Genomic DNA, 19,298 nt, shown 5'->3' with positions numbered 1-19,298 from the left:
TGGCAGTAAGATTGGGATTTGGGGAGGAGAAGCCCTGGTTAGATTTGTAGCTTTCTAACAGTTTTACCAGAAGGCTGCCCTGGGGGTAATGACTACAAGACTAGTAAGTAAGTGGTACTTTACATTCTTACTGGTCACCATCACCACCCTTGTATATACAGTCCCTTTGGGAAACTCACAGGATACATGTGATTAACCCAGGACAGGATATGAACATTTCTAGGTCTGGTGGCCAAAATGTCATCCACCTAATGTCACCAATACCACCCAGATGCTTATGTGTGGCAGACTTGATGGAGGTTGACTGTCTTGCCTCCAGAGGCCCTCCCAAGCCTCTGTGAGCCAACTGGAAGCCCCTTGATCTTTCTGTGGGTTTTCTAAACATGTTACATTGAAATCTGTAGTGAAGTGCACAGATAGCTGACCCAGGTTGTATGACTGCTGAATCTATTTTATAACAATGAACAACCCACTGGGCTCCTCGTTCTCTGCAGGATCTCTGTAACCTGAATGATTCTAGGTATAGTAACAGGAAGCTAAAAATGCATATACTGATTGGCAATACCCATGACTGAGAACCACTTCTCCTTAACTCTGTTAAGTACAGCAGTGAAGTTAAAGGCAAGGACGTGGGAGCAATGTGGCCAGAACTCAAGTTTTGCTCTTCCACATATGAAGCATACAATATTAAAGAGCCTTAGCTTCAGTTCACTTCAGTTCAGTCCTCAGTCATGTCCAATCTTTGTGACCCCATGGACTGCAGCATGCCAGGCCTTCCTGTCCATTACCAACGCCCAGAGTTTACTCGAACTCATGTACATTGAGGTGGTGATGCCATCCAATTATCTCATCCTCTGTCATCCCTTCTCCTCCCGCTCTCAATCTTTTGCAGCATCAGGGTGTTTTCACATGAGTCAGTTCTTTACATCAGGTGGCCAAAGTATTACAGTTTCAGCTTCAGCATCAGTCCTTCCAATAAATATTCAGGATTGATTTCCTTTAGGCTGGACTGGTTGGATCTCCTGCTGTCCAAAGGATTCTCAAAAGTCTTCTCTAACAACACAGTTCAAAACCATCAATTCTTCAGCACTCAGCTTTCTTTATAGTCCAACTTTCACATCCATACATGACTACTGGAAAAACCATAGCTTTGACTAGACAGACCTTGGTTGGCAAAATAATGTCTCTGCTTTTTAATATGCTATCTAGGTTGGTCATAACTTTTCTTCCAAGGAGAAAGTGTCTTTTAATTTTGTGTCAGCAGTCACCAATTGCAGTGATTTTGGAGCCCCCCCAAATAAAGTATCTTACTGTTTCCACTGTTTCCCCATCTATTTGCCATGAAGTGATGGGACCAGATGCCATGATCTTCATTTCCCAAATGTTGAGTTTTAAGCCAGCCTTAATGTACTCCTTTCCTGATTTGGAACCAGTCTGTTGTTCCATGTCCAGTTCTAACTGTTGCTTCCTCACCTGCATACAGATTTCTCAGGAGGCAGGTCAGGTGGTCTGGTATTCCCATCTCTGTAAGTTTTCCATAGTTTGTTGTGATCCACACAGTCAAAGGCTGTGGTGTAGTTGATAAAGCGAAGTAGATGGTTTTCTGAAATTCTCACTTTTTTGATGATCCAACAGATGTTGGCAATTTGATCTCTGGTTCCTCTGCCTTTTCTAAATCCAGCTTGAACATCTGGAAGTTCACAGTTCACGTATTGCTGAGCCTGGCTTGGAGAATTTTGAGCATTACTTTACTAGCATGTGAGATGAGTGCAATTGTGCGGTACTTTGTCTTCAAGAAAATTGGAGATACCAAGGAAACATATGCAAAGATGGGCTTGATAAAGGACAGAAATGGTATGGACCTAACAGAAGCAGAAGATATTAAGAAAAGGTAGCAAGAATACACAGAAGAACTGTACAAAAAAGATCTTTATGACCCAGATAATCATGATGGTTTGATCACTCACCTAGACCCAGACATCCTGGAATGTGAAGTCAAATGGGCCTTGGGAAGCATCACTATGAACAAAGCTAGTGGAGGTGATGGAATTCCAGTTGAGCTATTCCAAATCCTGAAAGATGATGCTGTGAAAGTGCTGCATTCAATATGCCAGCAAATTTGGAAAACTCAGCAGTGGCCACAGAACTGGAAAAGGTCAGTTTTCATTCCAATCCCAAAGAAAGGCAATGCCGAAGAATGCTCAAAGTACCGCACAATTGCACTCATCTCACACGCTAGTAAAGTAATGCTCAAAATTCTCCAAGCCAGGCTTCAGCAATATGTGAACCGTGAACTTCCAGATGTTCAAGCTACTTTATTGACTATGCCAAAGCCTTTGACTGTGTGGATCACAATAAACTGTGGAAAATTCTGAAAGAGATGGGAATACCAGACCACCTGACCAACCTCTTGAGAAACCGATATGCTGGTCAGGAAGCAACAGTTAGAACTGGACATGGAACAACAGACTGGTTCCAAATAGGAAAAGGAGTACATCAAGGCTGTATATTGTCACCCTGCCTATTTAACTTCTATGCAGAGTACATCATGAGAAACGCTGGGCTGGAAGAAGCACAAGCTGGAATCAAGATTGCTGGGAGAAATATCAATAACCTCAGATATGCAGATGACACCACCCTTATGGCAGAAAGTGAAGAGGAACGAAAAAGCCTCTTGATGAAAGTGAAAGTGGAGAGTGAAAAAGTTGGCTTAAAGCTCAACATTCAGAAAACAAAGATCATGGCATCTGGTCCCATCACTTCATGGCAAATAGATGGGGAAACAGTGGAAACAGTGTCAGACTTTATTTTTCTGGGCTCCAAAATCACTGCAGATGGTGACTGTAGCCATGAAATTAAAAGACACTTACTTCTTGGAAGGAAAGTTATGATCAATCTAGATAGCATATTCAAAAGCAGAGACATTACTTTGCCAACAAAGGTCCATCTAGTCAAGGCTATGGTTTTTCCAGTGGTCATGTATGAATGTGAGAGTTGGACTGTGAAGAAAGCTGAGTGCTGTAGAATTGATGCTTTTGAACTGTGGTGTTGGAGAAGACTCTTGAGAGTCCCTTGGACTGCAAGGAGATCCAACCAGTCCATCCTAAAGGAGATCAGTTCCTGGGTGTTCATTGGAAGGACTGATGTTGAAGCTGAAACTCCAATACTTTGGCCACCTCATGAGAAGAATTGACTCATTGGAAAAGACCCTGATGCTGGGAGGGATTGGGAGCAGGAGGAGAAGGGGACAACAGAGGATGAGATGGCTGGATGGCATCACCGACTCAATGGACATGAGTTTGGGTGGACTCTGGGAGTTGGTGATAGACAGGGAGGCCTGGCGTGCTGCAATTCCTGGGGTCGCAAAGAGTCAGACATGACTGAGCGACTAAACTAAACTGAAGAGTATGTATGTGTGTATGAGGCCTTAGTGAATTAATATGCACAAAGTGTTTAGGTCTTGGTAAGCACTCAGTATATTTTAGCTACTATTATATCCACAGACGGAAAAGGCAATGGCACCCCACTGCAGTACTCTTGCCTGGAAAATCCCATGGACGGAGGAGCCTGGTAGGCTGTAATCCATGGGGTTACGAAGAGTCGGACACTACTGAGTGACTTCACTTTAACTTTTCGCTTTCGTGCTTTGGAGAAGGATATGGCAACCCACTCCAGTGTTCTTGCCTGGAAAATCCCAGGGACGGGGGAGCCTGGTAGGCTGCCATCTATGGGGTTGCACAGAGTCAGACACGACTGAAGTGACTTAGCAACAGCAGCAGCATAGCCACAGAAGGGGGCTTCCCAGGTGGCACAGTGGTAAAGAATCTGTCTGCCAATGCAAGAGACACAGAAGATGCAAGTTCAATCCCTGGGTTGGCAAGATCCCCTGGATTGGAAATGGCAAGCCACTCCAGTATTCCTGCCTATTAAACACCATGGACAGAGGAGTCTGACAGGCTGCAGCCCACGGGGTTGCAAAGAGTCAGACACAAATGGGCACACATAGCCACAGAAGAATGTTTTCACGTTCCTTGTGTACTTCAGAGAGGTTCAGAGTACCCAAGACACTTGGCTACCAAGAGTCAGAGCTGAGATTCCAGCTCCCACCTCTAAGTGGCCCTGACAATGTTCCTTACACTGTGAAATATAATACTTTATCTTGGCATGGACTCAGTTACTAAGGAGTCAGATGAATGTGTTCAACAATCCTGTTGTCAACCAGCTAGAATCCACACTCAGTGGTTAATCTCCAAAACAAAAGCATAGGAGCATTATACAAAATAAGCAAGTCGCCTGATCAAAGTCCACAGTACCTGTTCGGACATGTCAAAGATCTGTGGATCCTAGGATCATTAATTACTGTGAAGTCTTGTGTTTGAAAAGCTGAGAAACAATTTATCGTTGTACTTTGTTTATTTGTAACAAATATATGTCCTTTAAAATAATGAGGGAAATCCAAATAATAATAATAATAATAATGAGGGAAGCAAAGTCATATAAAGGAGTATAATTAGCATTGGGAAAGTGCCCTATATAAGAGGTCAAGAGAACCAAGCCCTGTTTCCAACCATCCAAGGATGTCTCTATGTGTGCATGTCTGTGTGTATCTGTGGTGTGCATGCATAAGTGTGTCTGAGTGTACATGTGTATGTGTGTGTGTGTGTATGTGGAAAAATTCTGGAAAGAAATTCACAAAACTGTGAATTTAGTGAACTAAACACTAAAGTTATAACACTAAACTGTTATCAACTTTTTAATTCTAAAAAGCTTAATATGTGGTAGGAGACAGGGACTGTAAATTGTATTAAATGGAGAGTTATCAAAAGACCCCATAATTTTCAGATAAATAAAAACTGAAAGAATTTGTTGCAAACAGACCTGCAAAACAAGAAATACCAAAGGAAGGTTTTCAGCCGGAAGAGACAAAATACAATAAGGAATAAAGAACATCAGAAATGGTGAATAGGAAGTAAATATAAAATTATCTATATATTTGTTCCTTTTTTCGTCCTTTCTCCAAATTTTGTTGAAAGATATATGCCTGTTTACAGCAAAAATTATAACACAATATTGGGGTATGTAACATATGTTGACGTAATATTTAGGATAAGAATAGCACAGAAGATGATTAAACGGCATATGCAACTATACTGTTGCAAATTTCCTGTATTTACACAATGTGCTACAATATTAACTCAAAGTAGATTGTGAGAAATTAGGGATACACATGGTAATACCTAGAAGAAACACTGGGGGAAAAACAATGCAAAAAGGTATGTGTGTATGTATGTAAAAGTCAGTAGAGGAATTAAAAGAGAATACTAAAAAATGGCTAACCTCAAAAAAGTCAGGAAAGGAGATAAGAGGAATAAAAAAAGTATGAGACAAATAGAGAACAAATAATGAAATAGTAGCTCTAAATCCAACTATATCAATAATTACATATTATGTGAAATCAATTAAACACTCTAATTAGAAGATAGAAGTTAACATAATGTTTTTAAAAGGGAAGACCCAAGTAAAGCTGTCTATAAGAAATATACTTTAAAAATAAAGTCAGAAATAGAAGAATGAAAAAGTGTATCATGTAAACATTAAGCATAAAAAGCTGGAATGGCAATATTAATATCTGACAAAGTAGACTTCAATATAGGGCCTATTACTAAAGATAAGAAGGGAAAGAATGATATTTCATTATTATAAAAGGTCCAATATATCTGCAAGATAAAATAATTATGAATCTGTGCATGCTTAATAAGTTTCAAAATACATGTGGCAACAAATTTTATATATATATATATATATATATAATATCCAAGCATGTTTACCCAGAATGCATGATTGTTTTAACATATAAAAATAAATCACTGTAATCCACCATATAAACCAATAAAGGAGAAAAATCATACATAGCGCTTCCCAGGTGGCACTAGTGGTAAAGAAACTGCCTGCCAATGCAGGAGGCATAAGTGAGGCAATTTTGATCCCTTGGTTGGGAAGATCTCCTGGAGAAGGAAATGGCAAATCACTCCAGTATTCTTGCCTGGAGAATTCCATGGATAGAGGAGCCTGGAGGGCCATAGTCCATGTGGTTGCAAAGAGTCGGACACTACTGAGCAACTACTAGTAACTAACTATATGCACCAAAGAGAGCATTTGAAAAATTCAACAATCATTCATGATAAAACTCTTAACAAACTGGAATAGAAGGGAACTTTCTCAATCTCATAAAGTACATCTGTGAAAAACTTACTGCTAACATATACTTCAAGGTGAACAATAAGTTCTTTCCCTACAAACTGGGAAGAATCATGTATGTCTGATCTTAACACTTCTATTCAATGTTCTACTAAAAGTTCCAGCCGTTATCATGGGGCAAGGGGGAAAAAAGCGTGAAGACTGAAACAGAAGTAAAACTGTCCTTATTTACAGATGATAGGATTACATTTCTATACAGAAATATATTCCTATTGATAATAGTTATATATGGTAAATTCCATTTATCATACAGCTTTTTACAAGCATGACATATTTAAGATCTTTACACTCAAAACTACTAAATTGTTGAGGAAAATTAAAGAAGACCTAAATAAATGGAACATTATAACATTTATAAGTTGAAAGATTGAACATTGGTGAGATAAAAGTTCTCCCCAAACTGAACTATATATTCATTCAGTGATCTACATATTCATCCCAGGAGAAACTGAAAAGTGATTTTACAATTTATATGGAAATGAAAAGGACCTAAAATAGCCAAAACAATCTTGAAAAATAACAAAGTTGGAAGACTTATATTACCTAATCTCAAGTCTTATTAGTAGGCTATAGTAATCAAGACCATGGAGGACTGATGTAAGGACTCATCTTTTTATTTTTTTCAAAGAACCAATTTTACCATTCTTTTGCTAACAGAATCTTGTTGGCCTTTTAAAGGTTTTTAATGAAGCTTTTTTTATGCTAATCCTATTCATGCATTTATATTGTTCTTCTACTAGACTGTGAACTTCTCCTGGCATCCAGGCATTCAGTTTTACCTAAATTTATAAGTCTTCAATGCCTGTACTATTCCATATCTTAAATAATATCTGTTGAAACAGTGACCATTATGCATCTTAAATAAGCATAATCTAAATCCTCATGAGCATGGATGAAACATAAAACCACAAAACTTCCTTCCCCAAGTAACTCACCCAAAGTGGAGGGCTGGCTGATTTTTGGTGATGCCCATTTTGGGGAGGACTCAGGATGGGGGGCCACGGGTTGCACTGGGCGAGTCTGTCTGGCTGCCAGTTTCATCAGACTCATTTGTCTCTTGTGAAATATTTCCTGCACATCGCTCAGCTTCTGCAGGACTTTCTGGGCTTTAGTCTATGGGGAAAAAAAGTAGATCATGAGCTGGTGGCTCTGTACTTAATCTGAGAACAGGAGGCATTCCCTTTCTCTCATCTTCCCCTCTTCTCTGAGCATCCATATGGAGGTCATTGCATATCTTGCCTTGTACAGAATTGTGATTCTAAGAGCATGTATCTCCCACTTGATTGTCAGTGGTTGTATTCTTTTCACCACTGTATCTCCAGCACCTGGAACACTGCCAGGCACCGAGGGATTCAGTTCAGTTCACCTCAGTTCAGTCACTCAGTCATATCCGACTCTTTGCCACCCAATGGACTGCAGCAGGCCAGACTTCCCTGTCGATATCACCAACTCCCAGAGCTTACTCAAACTCATGTCCATTGAGTCGGTGATGCCATCCAACCATCTCATCCTCTGTCGTCCCCTTCTCCCACCTTCAATCTTTCCCAGCATCAGGGTCTTTTCAAATGAGTCAGTTCTTTGCATCAGGTGGCCGAAGAATTGTAGTTTCAGCTTCAAAACCAGTCCTTCCAATGAATATTCAGGACTGATTTCCTTTAGGATGGACTGGCTGGATCTCCTTGCAGTCCAAGGGACTCTCAAGAGTCTTCTCCAATACCACAGTTCAAAAACATCAATTCTTTGGCACTCAGCTTTCTTTATAGTCCAACTTTCACATCCATACAGGACTACTGGAAAAAACAAAGCTTTGACTAGATGGACCTTGGTTGGCAAAGTAATGTCTCTGCTTTTTAATATGCTGTCTAGATTGGCCATAACTTTTCTTCCAAGGAGCAAGCATCTTTTAATTTCATGGCTGCAGTCACCATCTGCAGTGATTTTGGAGCCCCCCCAAATAAAGTCAGCCACTATTTCCACTGTTTCCCCATCTATTTTCCATGAAGTGATGGGACCAGATGCCATGATCTCAGTTTTCTGAATGTTGAGTTTTAAGCCAACTTTTTCACTCTCGTCTTTCACTTTCATCAAGAGGCTCTTTAGTTCTTCGCTTTCTGCCATAAGAGTGGTATCATCTGCGTATCTGAGGTTATTAATATCTCTCCCAGCAATCTTAATTCCGGCTTGTGCTTCATCCAGTCTGGCATTTCTCATGATGTACTCTGCTATAAGTTAAATAAGCAGGGTGACAATATAAAGACTTGACGTACTCCTTTCCCAATTTGGAATCAGTCTGTTGTTCCATGTCCAGTTCTAACTGTTGCTTCCTCACCTGCATACAGATTTCTCAGGAGGCAGGATAGGTGGTCTGGTATTCCCATCTCTCAAAGAATTTTCCACAGTTTGTTGTGATCCACACAGTCAAAGGCTTTGGCATAGTCAATAAAGCCGAAGTAGATGCTTTTCTGAAATTCTCCCGCTTTTTTGATGATCCAACAGATGTTGGCAATTTGATCTCTGGTTCCTCTGCTTTTTCTAAATCCACCTTGAACATCTGGAAGTTCATGGTTCATGTACTGTTGAAGCCTGGCTTGGAGAATTTTGAGCATTACTTTACTAGCGTGTGAGACGAGTGCAATTGTGAGGTAGTTGATCATTCTTTGGCATTGCCTTTCTTAGGGACTGGAATGAAAACTGACCTTTTCCAGTCCTGTGGCCACTGCTGAGTTTTCCAAATTTGCTGGCATATTAAGTGCAGCACTTTCACAGCATCATCTTTTAGGATTTGAAATAGCTCAACTGGAATTCCATCGCCTCCACTAGCTTTATTTGTAGTGATGCTTCCTAAGGCCCACTTGACTTCACATTCCTGGATGTCTGGCTCTAGGTGAGTGATCAGACAATCGTGATTAACTGGGCATGAAGATCTTTTTTGTATAGTTCTTCTGTGTATTCTTGCTACCTATTCTTAATATCTTCTGCTTCTGTGAGGTCCATACCATTTCTGTCCTTTATTGTGCTCATCTTTGCATGAAACATTCCCTTGTATCTCAAATTTTCTTGAAGAGATCTCTAGTCTTTCCCATTCTGTTGTTTTCCTCTATTTCTTTGCACTGATCACTGAGGAAGGCTTTCTTATTTCTCCTTGCTATTCTTTGGATATTCAAATGAGTGTATCTTTCCTTTTCTCCTTTGCCTTTTGCTTCTCTTCTTTTCACAGCTATTTGTAAGCCCTCCTCAGACAACCATCTGGCCTTTTTGCATTTCTTTTTCTTGGGGATGGTCTTAATCCCTACCTCCTGTACAATGTCACAAACCTCCGTCCATAGTTCTTCAGGTACTCTGTCTATCAGATATAATCCCTTGAATCTATTTCTCACTTCCACTGTATAATCATAAGGGATTTGATTTATGTCATACCTGAATGGTCTGGTGGTTTTCCCTATTTTCTTCTATTTAAGTCTAAATTTGGCAATAAGGAGTTCATGATCTGAGCCACAGCCAGCTCCCGGTCTTATTTTTGCTGACTGTATAGAGCTTCTCCATCTTTGGCTGTGAAGAATATAATCAATCTGATTTCGGTGTTGACCATCTGGTGATGTCCACGTGTAGAGTCTTCTCTTGTGTTGTTGGAAGAGGATGTTTGCTATGACCAGTGTGTTTGCTTGGCAAAACTCTACTAGCCTTTGCCCTGCTTCATTCTGTACTCCAAGGCCAAATTTGTCTATTACTCCAGGTATTTCTTGACTTCCTACTTTTGCATTCCAGTCCCCTATCATGAAAAGGACATCTTTTTGGGGTGTTAGTTTTAGAAGGTCTTGTAGGTCTTCATAGAACCATGCAACTTCAGCATTACTGGTCGGGGCATAGACTTAGATTACTGTAATTTTGAATGGTTTGCCTTGGAAACAAGCAGAGATCATTCTGTCATTTTTGAGATTGCATCCAATTACTGCAAGTACTTCAGACTCTTTTGCTGACTATGAGTTAATATATGCTGAGTGGTTAAATGCTCACTAAGGCAAATCCATTCATGGTAGAAAAGGATGTCACAGGCCAACTTACAAAAGAATGATTCAAAATGAGAAATGTAACCTGAATAAAGGCCCTGGTGGAAAAAAGACTGTAAGTATTGTAGGGGAAAGAGTAGCTAAATTTTGAGGCAGGATCAAGGGAAGCACAAGGATGTGTGATGAAAAGGATACACATTTAAATTTTATTCTGCAAGACCTCTTCTCTCTATATAAGTAGGAAAGAAATAAACTGATCAAGTACCAGGGAAAGATGGATCTCAAACATGTTCTCACAAGGGACTATGTGCCCTAAGGCAAAGGTTCAGAAGAACAAAAAACCAGAACTGTTTCACCTGGGTTTCCCCAAGGCCTGAATCCAGCTGAAATACATTTCTTTCAGCATGATGTCCCTTCAGCTCTGGTGGGTCAAGGAAGTGGGTAGCTTTCTCTTTGTCATGCTAACTCTGACATCCATCTTTTGGATGATTTTAACCACCAAAGAAGGGACTCAGAAGAGCTGAAACACCATAATCCATGCAGGGTGGCCTGAGGATGCCAAATTCCAAAAGTACAGGCTCAGCACACATCCAGGGGGGTTGCCACATTTTGCAACTGGAAAAAGTAAATTTGTCTTTTCTATGCTGAACCATCTTCTGAGGAAAGAGCAAAGATCCCTGAGGACTGGAATGTTAGCTATGGAACAACTCTTTCCCTATAGCCTAAGGCCCTGTCAAGGCTGACCTCTGCACTAAAATCTGAGTCAGGTCTCACTTATCGGAGGATCTGAAGGCAGACCTGAACTGTCCATCTGGTACCCACTGGCCACATGTGGTTAGTGAGCACCTGGAATACAGCTAGTCTGAATTGAGCTGCATTGTTTAAATACACACTGGATTTTGAACATTTACTTGAAAAAAGAACATAAAATATCTCATTAAAATATAATTAATTATACAACAGTGATTTTATGTTGAAATATTTTGCACAAAGGTGGAAAAAAACATTATTAAAATTGATTTAATTTGTTTCTTTTTATTTTTTAAAATGCAACTACCAGAAAATCTTGAATTACATATACGGTTTACATTATATTTCTGTTGAAAAGTTTTGATCTAGACCACAGATTGGCAATTTTTTTTGAAAAGGACGAAACAGTAAATATTTCAGGCTTTGCAGATCGTCTAGTCGCTGATGAATCTGCCAAACTTGGTTATTTTAGCAGAAAAGCAGTCATAGATGATAGATAATACATAAATGAAAGTGAGCAACTGTGTTCTGATAAAACTTGATTTATAAAAATAGGTAGCAATCCCTTATGATTATACAGTGGAGGTGACAAACAGATGTACTCCTTTCCCAATTTTGAATGATCTTCATGTTCATGGAACATTGTTCCATGTCCAGTTCTAAGTATAAGTTACTTCATGGAAAATATAAGGAGAAATAGTGGAAGCACTGACTGATTTTATTTTCTTGGGCTCCAAAGTCACTGCGGACAGTGACTGCAGCCATGAAATTAAAAGACGATTGCTCCTTGGAAGGAAAGCTATGACAAATCTAGACAGCATATTAAAAAGCAGAGATATCACTTTGCCAACAAAAGTCTATATAGTCAAAGCTACGGTTTGTATGGTTTGTAGTCATGAGAGTTGGACCATAATGAAGGCTGAGTGCTGAAGAATTGATGCTTTCAAACTGTGGTGTTGGAGAAGACTTTTGACAGTCCCTTGGAGGGCAAGAAGATCAAACCAGTCAATCCTAAAGGAAATCAACCTTGAATATTCCATTGGAAGGACTGATGCTGAAGCTGAAACTCCAGTACTTCGCCTCCTGATGTGAAGAACTGACTCATTTGAAAAGACCCTGATGCTGGGAAAGATTGTCATTTCCTCCTCCAGGGGATCTTTCTGACCCAGGGATTAAATCCACATCTCCTGCATCTCCTGCATTGCAGGCAAATTATTTACCACTGAGCCACTGGGAAGCTTCCCATTAAATCTGTTAATATTTGCTTTATAGATTTAGGTTTTCCTGTACTAGGTGCATATATGTTAATAAGTTATACCCCTTTTATATTCTTGTATTGATCCCTTTATCATTAAATAATACCCTTCTTTGTCCTTTGTTATAGACTTTGTTTTAAAGTCCATTTTGTCTGATATTACTGCCTTCTCTTTATTGCTGTTTCCATTTGTACAAAATATCTTTTTCCAACCTCTCACTTTCAGTCTGTGTGTCTTTAGCTCTGAAGTGAGTCTCTTGTAAGTCACATATAGAGAGGTATTCTTTTTTAATCCAATCAGCCATTCTATGTCTTTTGACTGGAGAATTTATTCCACTGACATATAAAGTAATTATTGATAGTTTTGTACTTACTGCCATTTTGTTACTTGTTTTCTGGTTTTTGTAATTAATTGTTCTCTGTCCTTTCCTTCTTTTAGTTTCTTAACTTGTGGTTTCATGATTTTCTTTAGTGGAATGCTTGTGTTCCTCTCTCTCTGATTTTTGTATATCTGTTGTGGGTTTTGATTTGTGGTTATTATGGGGTTCATATATGTTTATCTGTAACTGTATTTATTTTTTTCAAACTGGTGCTCATTTAAATTAAAACACATTCTAAAACAGCTACACTCTTTTACTGCCCCTCCCTCATGTTTTGTGTTTTTGATGTGTATTTTACATCTTCATGCGTATCTCTTCACTGTTCACCGTAGTTATGTTTAATTTTATGATTTTTTATCTTTTAATCTTCCTACCAGCTTAGTTAAGTGGTTCATCCACAGCCTTCACTACATATTTGCTTTTACTATTGGAATTTTTCCTTTCCTATAAATTCTTACTTCTTATAGCATTTTCTTTCCACTTTGGATCATCTCTTTTAACATTTATTTAGTATTGATGAACTCTTTTAGTTTTTGTTCATCTAATAAGTTATTTCTCATTCAATTCTAAAAGATAATCTTACTGTGTAGAGTATCATACATTGTAGGTTTTTTTTCTTTCAGCATTTTAAATATATCATGGCCACTCACTCTGGACTGCCAAGTTTCTGCAGAAAAATCAGCTGATAGCCTTATGGGGGTTCCCTTGTATATAACTTTTTTTTCTCCCCCTCTTGTTGCCTTTAGAATTCTCTTTATCTTCAACTTTTGTCATTTTAATTACACCTAGTGTGGGTCTCTTTGGGTTCATCTGGTGTGGGCTGCTCTGTGCTTCTTGTACCTGGTTATCTGTTTCCTTCCTCAGGTTTGGGAGGTTTTCAGCTATAATTTCATCAAATACATTTTTGACTCCTCTCTCTCTCTCTCTTTTCCTTCTGGGGCCTCTATAATGCAAATGCTAGTATGCTTAATATTGTTCCAGTTCAGTTCAGTTCAGTTCAGTCGTTCAGTCGTGTCCGACTCTTTGCAGGCGTCCCTTAATCTATTCTCATTTTTTAAAATTTGTTTTCTTTCTGCTATTCTGATTGGGTAGTTTCCATTATTCTGTCTTCCAGACCACTTGTGTATTCTTCTGTTTCACCTGGTCTGCTGTTAATTCCTTCTAGTGTGTTTTTTCATTTCAGTTATTGTATTCTTAAGTTCTGGATGGTTCTTTTTTATACTTTTTAGTTCCTTGTTAATATTTCCACTGTGTTCACCTATTCTTTTCCCTAGTTCAGTTAACATTCTTATTATCAATACTTTGAACTATTCATCTGATAAATTATTTATCTATGTTTCACTAGTTGTTTTATCAGGGTTTTTTTTCTTGTTCTTTCAATTGAAACAACTTTTACTGTCTTTTTATTCTGCTTAACTTTTTCTGTCTTTATGAAATTAGGTGAAACAGTTCTCTATCCTGGTCTTGAAGGGGTGTCCTTGTGTGGGAGCATCCCTAGATAGTCTGCATGTGCCCAGTGGCTTTGGTGGGAGAGCTGGATCTGACATGAGCACAAGTCATATCTTTCCTCAGGGTGTGCTGGCAGCTAGCACCTTGGTAGGTTATGGGCTGGAGATGGAGGGGCTGAAGCCAGAGCCGGGTGTGACTCAGACTTCCCCCCAGCTCAGTGGCCATCACTGCCCTACTGGGTGAGGGGTCTGATCTCAGATTGCGGGAACAGAGGCCCTGAGAGTGGGTCTGAGGTGGTTCTATTCTGTGTGCTCTCCCCCTTTCCCCAGAATTGCCCCAAAGGGCAGCAGTGCTGGAACAGGAGGGCTCAGAATAGGCACCTGGTGTGGACTGGGGTGTGTGCTGGAGTGGCCCCAGCAGATAAGTCAGAATTCAGACTACTCTGGATCTGCCTCCTCCATGAGCACCAGTAACGGCTGCCCTCGCCCCAGTTTGGGTGCTGTGCCAGGTCTGAGCCAGCTCCACGCCCCAACCCCCACAACTGCACTCTTCCAGAAGCTGTGGCAGCTCTTGCCCTAGTGTCAAGCTGCACCACCACAGAGCAAGAACAGCCAAGTGAGCACTTAGCTTGGGCAGAGTCAGTCATTGGTGCAGTCACAGGAAACTAGCCAGAATCCTGGGAAATTTCAATGTGCTTCATCCACCTTGTTTCCAGGAGTTTTCAAACCAACTAAAGGGACTCATCTTCCCTGTGTCAGATCCCAGGGCTGGGGTGCCCATATGTAGTTCAAATTGCTCACTCCCTAAAAGGCCTATGTAATCCCCCTCCTTTTTTGTGTCCTCTCCCAGGGGTGTGGTCCTGACCTAATTCCATATGGATCTTTCTTACAGCTTTGGTTGTATAAGTGTCTTTCTACCAGTCTCATTTGTTTTCAGTGAGAATTGTTCCACGTGTAGATGTAATCTTGAAGTGTTTTTTTGGGAGAGGTGAACTTCGCATCCCCCTACTCTGCCATCTTGATAACCCTCTCTAGGATCATTTTGTACATTTCCTGTCCCAGTCCTAGATATGGCCATTTCTCCAAGGAGCCCAGTTCTCTTCTACTGGAGAATGGTATTAGAAACTAAGATCTCAGAGGTGGGTGTGCTCATTGATACTAGGGGTCTTGTTTCTATGCCTGGAACCAACTGTCCAACTAAGGAGATACATGTATCTGTACCAATGTGTGTATATGCATATAATGAGGATTATTTCTATGTCTATAGAATACCCATTTTGACAACCAAGTCATTACTCCTCAGTGGATAAAACTCTCTGACAGAATAGAATATCTGAACATTAACATCTAGAATTTTACTCCAAACCAAAAGAAGAAAAGGTTTGGGGGACTTGGAGGGTCCATTTTGGGTTTTAAAAATAAATTTCTCTTCTGGTCTCCTCCCTCCTCCTTGTTTCTGCCTATTTCCTGGAAGTGGTTTATTAAGTTTTACTCCTTATCTGGTGGGAGATGTGGTTATAACATTTGCTGATGTTGGCCAAAATGGTATCTGTGGCCACAAGGCTCCCTGATTGACCTGATAAACTTGTTTGTGCAGCTAATGGATGTGGAGCTAAACGAGACTGTTCTGCTTTGGGAATACGATCTGAGGCTACCAAATCCTGGGTCTACAATATAGCACAGACACTAGACGCACCTTCTCTTTGTCCTCTCTGTAGGGAAGTAGAAGGGTCCCTGTGTTAGGGAAAGGGGACCAGCCTAACTACCCCCAACACCACTTTAAGATCATATCTTAACACCAAAACCCACCAGGAAGAGTCAGGGAAAGACTGACACTGAGGCACAATCCCACACCAAGCTGCCCTCACTGTACTTAGCCCACTTGCCACCTGCCTGTCCATTTGTTCAACAAACATGGACTGTAAGATACTAGGCACAGGCTAGGCACAGGAACACAGAGGTGGGTGAGGCTCTTGCCTCACTGCAGCTTCCAGTATAATAAACAAGACAGACAAAAGTAAATAACTAGAATGCAGTTTGCTATGTATCATTTTGGAGCAAAGGAACTTAGCCTGGATCCATGGATATCCTTCAAGGTGTTCCCTTAAAATTAATCATAAAAGCTATACATACTGGGCATTCCCTGTTTGCTCCCCCATTACATCTTCTCTATACTGCTCTGTGTCCCAGGAAGCTGACCTCTACAGTAGCCATCAGATGGGCTCACAAGAGGTCCATGGGCTTTTAGTTGGATTTGGCCAGTGAGATGAACCACTAGGAAATCTGAGAGGGAGAGAAAAGTAGGGCTATATATTTCCCCACCAGCTGTGGCCTCTGCCCAAGGCCACAGCTCTTACAGACTATCTCTCTTACAGCCACAGCTATAGAGCTGCTTGAGTTCCCATTTGTCTTTCAGGCTTAGTGGTGGTAACTGTTCCCTGTTTCTTGCTAGTCCAGGGTGCTTCACCATCCATATTGGGTTTCCTAAATTCTGCCCATATCTTTGTAAACAGTACCTACATCAAGTTCCATTCAATCATTCTGAGTACAGAACCCTAAAAATAGGTGTATCAGATTCTCAAAAGGGTCCATGACTCAAAAGAGGTTAAAAAAAGCCCCTTCATTAGAAGTACATACAAGGTAATATGGCTGTAAGAGGAAAGTGTACTATCTATAACTCTGTTGGCTTCACAGAACAAGTGCTCCCTTCAAAATGCAAATCTGATCCTTATTCTCCTTCTTAAATCCTTCAGTGGTTCTCAGAATAAAGACCAAACTCCTTCATATGCCCCACAAGGCCCCAACTCATCTACCCCTCTCTAATCTCACCCCAAACATTCTTTGTGTTCTATACTCTAGCCGTTCTGAATTTGGGGTTCTGAACTTGTGCCAGGCTCCCTTCAGCCCTGAAACCTTGCACATGCTGATCCTTCAATCTAGAAAGCCTCTCCCATCTTCTCTATTCATTTTCCAGGCCTTGGCTCAAGTGAATCTTCCCAGGGAACTTCCCTGACCCTCAGTCCAGGTCAAGTTCCTCTGTTTTATACCCAATAGAACCCTGAATACATCCTCTTAAGCACTTATCTTAGTTTGCAATACATTTTTGTGTTTTGTATTTGATATTTATTAATGTCAGCCTCTCCCATACATAAACTGTAAGTTCAGTGAAGGATGTAAACACATCTATTTCTGCTCATAACTGTGTCCTTGGCCTTCAGCACAGAGCATGATATGTCAGAGATGCTCATAAGTATTTGTAGAGAAATGAATGTCAGAGAATGAAAGTTATTTGAATCAAGCCATGAAGGGTCAGTTTTCCAGGAAGCACAGACCAGGAGTCTAAGAAGCCACTTGAGAGCTCAAGAACTGGTTAATCTGCTCAGTACATCCAACATAAATTTTCTTGGGCAACATGCAATGTCCCCCCATCCCTTTCCCAACCATGGATCAAAATAACTCAGAAATATTACCTTTATATCAAGAGTGAGCATCAACTCATACTGGTTGTAAAAGTCCTTGGAGCTGGGCAACTGGTACTCCTTTGCTGTGCCCAGGAATGTCTCAATGTCATTCAAGGCAATGTCAATGCCCTCTCGGGACTGGTACTTGTCTACAGCTTGGGAAGCCAAGAGGTAGACTCCTGCTTCACACCACTGGCTGACCTTTTGGAAAGAAACACAGTGCCCTGGGCAGTTAGCCTGCCCACAGCTCAGCCACCACCATCCTCAGGAGGTCCAAGCTCATATGGGGTCCACAAGGATTTTGAGACAACAGGCAATTATTATGGGATGTCATGTCATCCAGGATCAAGTTTAGACATTCAAAAATATAACCATGAGGTGGACAAGCCCAAATCAATTTTATATCTGCATACTTTTTAGGAAAGTCACTTAATCAAAAAATAAATCACATAAACATTCTTCTCCACTGACAATAATTGCCAAATCTCTAAGAGGAGAGAGTTGAGTTGTTTCTATGTTTGGTTTAACCATTGGAAAATACAACAAATGGCTTTTTGGGTCTAACCTCTAGGTCGTTTTTCTTGCATCTTAATTGGTTACAAGAGCACAGAGTGAAAAATGAGGCTTCAGACCTGGGCCCTCCATGCCCTCCTGATACAGGGAATGTCTCCTTTAACAAGAATACCATTTTCCTCTGTCCACATTTCTATTTGTCTTTCCAAGGGAAGAATCTAAGGATGCAAAACTCTTGACTCAGAACAGCAGTACTTAAACTTTCCAGAATGTTGGGATGAAATCACATAGGTAAAGAATTCTAACAATTTGATTTCTAAAAAACTTAAACAGAAAGACAAGGGCCCTTGTGCTGTCTGAATATTTATATGAAAAGAAGCTACCCTTGCAAGTACATGTGCATTACCATTTATTGCGTGACCTAAAGAGCTATGTAAAATAACTGTACAGAGAAAAAAAGATCCAAAGAGAGCTCCGAAGTAGTTATCTCTATGTGGGAAAATTATAGGCAACTTAAGTTTGTCTTGACTTTTCCCCTAAATTACCTACACTGAATGTGTACTACTTTTAGACTTAAAAAGAAATCATATAAAGATATATTAAAATGGATGATTCCCATTGTGTGGGGATGAAGAGGGGAATGGAATATAAGTAGCATCCCATTGTTTTCCTCCTCCTTCTGATATTTTTGGATTTTCAAAATAATATGAAATTATGCTTTGATACATACTGTGAAAACTTTCTCTTTAAAATCATGCCTATATCTGCAGAAAACACTAGGATTGGGTCTTCTGCAGAGTCACAGCAGCTACTTGTTCCCTAAAACACACACACACACACACTCCACAGATCGCATTAGGCTATTATGTCTGTAGCAGAAATGGAGTGAGGGAAACAGCGGCTAGCTAATCTTGCTAACAGCACAGCACACAGAGCAGGCTGTGCTCCAGGCCCTTCTGAGCCACATGCTTCTGGAGCAGCTGTATTTCCTTGACACTAAAATCCCTGTGGCAATGGGATGGTGTAAACAGCCTGGGCGGGTGCTCCCAGCGATCAGAGAGGAACAACTGTGGGAACGGAGCATGCTGACTCATGGTATGAGCCCTGTGTTGGCTGGAACAGCTGATAGGGAAGGCTCCAGAAGTCAAGGCCCCTGCTGACTGGCCACCTGCCTCAGAGATCACCGCTGAAGGGCAGTGGGGTGTGGGGGGAGGCAACCCCTCCCC

General features: G+C 40.5%; 2 protein-coding genes across 5 annotated transcripts in view; one reads left to right on the top strand and one right to left on the bottom strand.

Moving 5' to 3' along the window:
• MCF2L2 (MCF.2 cell line derived transforming sequence-like 2) overlaps positions 1 to 19,298 on the bottom strand; it is a 259,746-nt gene that overhangs the window by 121,182 nt on the left and 119,266 nt on the right. For all 4 annotated transcript variants that reach the window (XM_005201629.5, XM_005201631.5, XM_005201630.5 and 1 more), the window contains 2 exons: positions 17,569 to 17,760; positions 7,194 to 7,371 (listed from right to left, as the gene is read on the bottom strand). In XM_005201629.5, the coding sequence (XP_005201686.2) occupies positions 7,194 to 7,371; positions 17,569 to 17,760 (370 nt within the window). The remainder of the gene's footprint in view (positions 1 to 7,193; positions 7,372 to 17,568; positions 17,761 to 19,298) is intronic.
• Positions 1 to 19,298, top strand: part of B3GNT5 (UDP-GlcNAc:betaGal beta-1,3-N-acetylglucosaminyltransferase 5) — a 75,593-nt gene that overhangs the window by 36,497 nt on the left and 19,798 nt on the right.

This window comes from Bos taurus, chromosome 1 (genome assembly GCF_002263795.3).
Source record: "Bos taurus isolate L1 Dominette 01449 registration number 42190680 breed Hereford chromosome 1, ARS-UCD2.0, whole genome shotgun sequence".
NCBI lineage: Eukaryota > Metazoa > Chordata > Mammalia > Artiodactyla > Bovidae > Bos > Bos taurus.
This window is presented reverse-complemented; position numbering and strand designations above follow the sequence as displayed.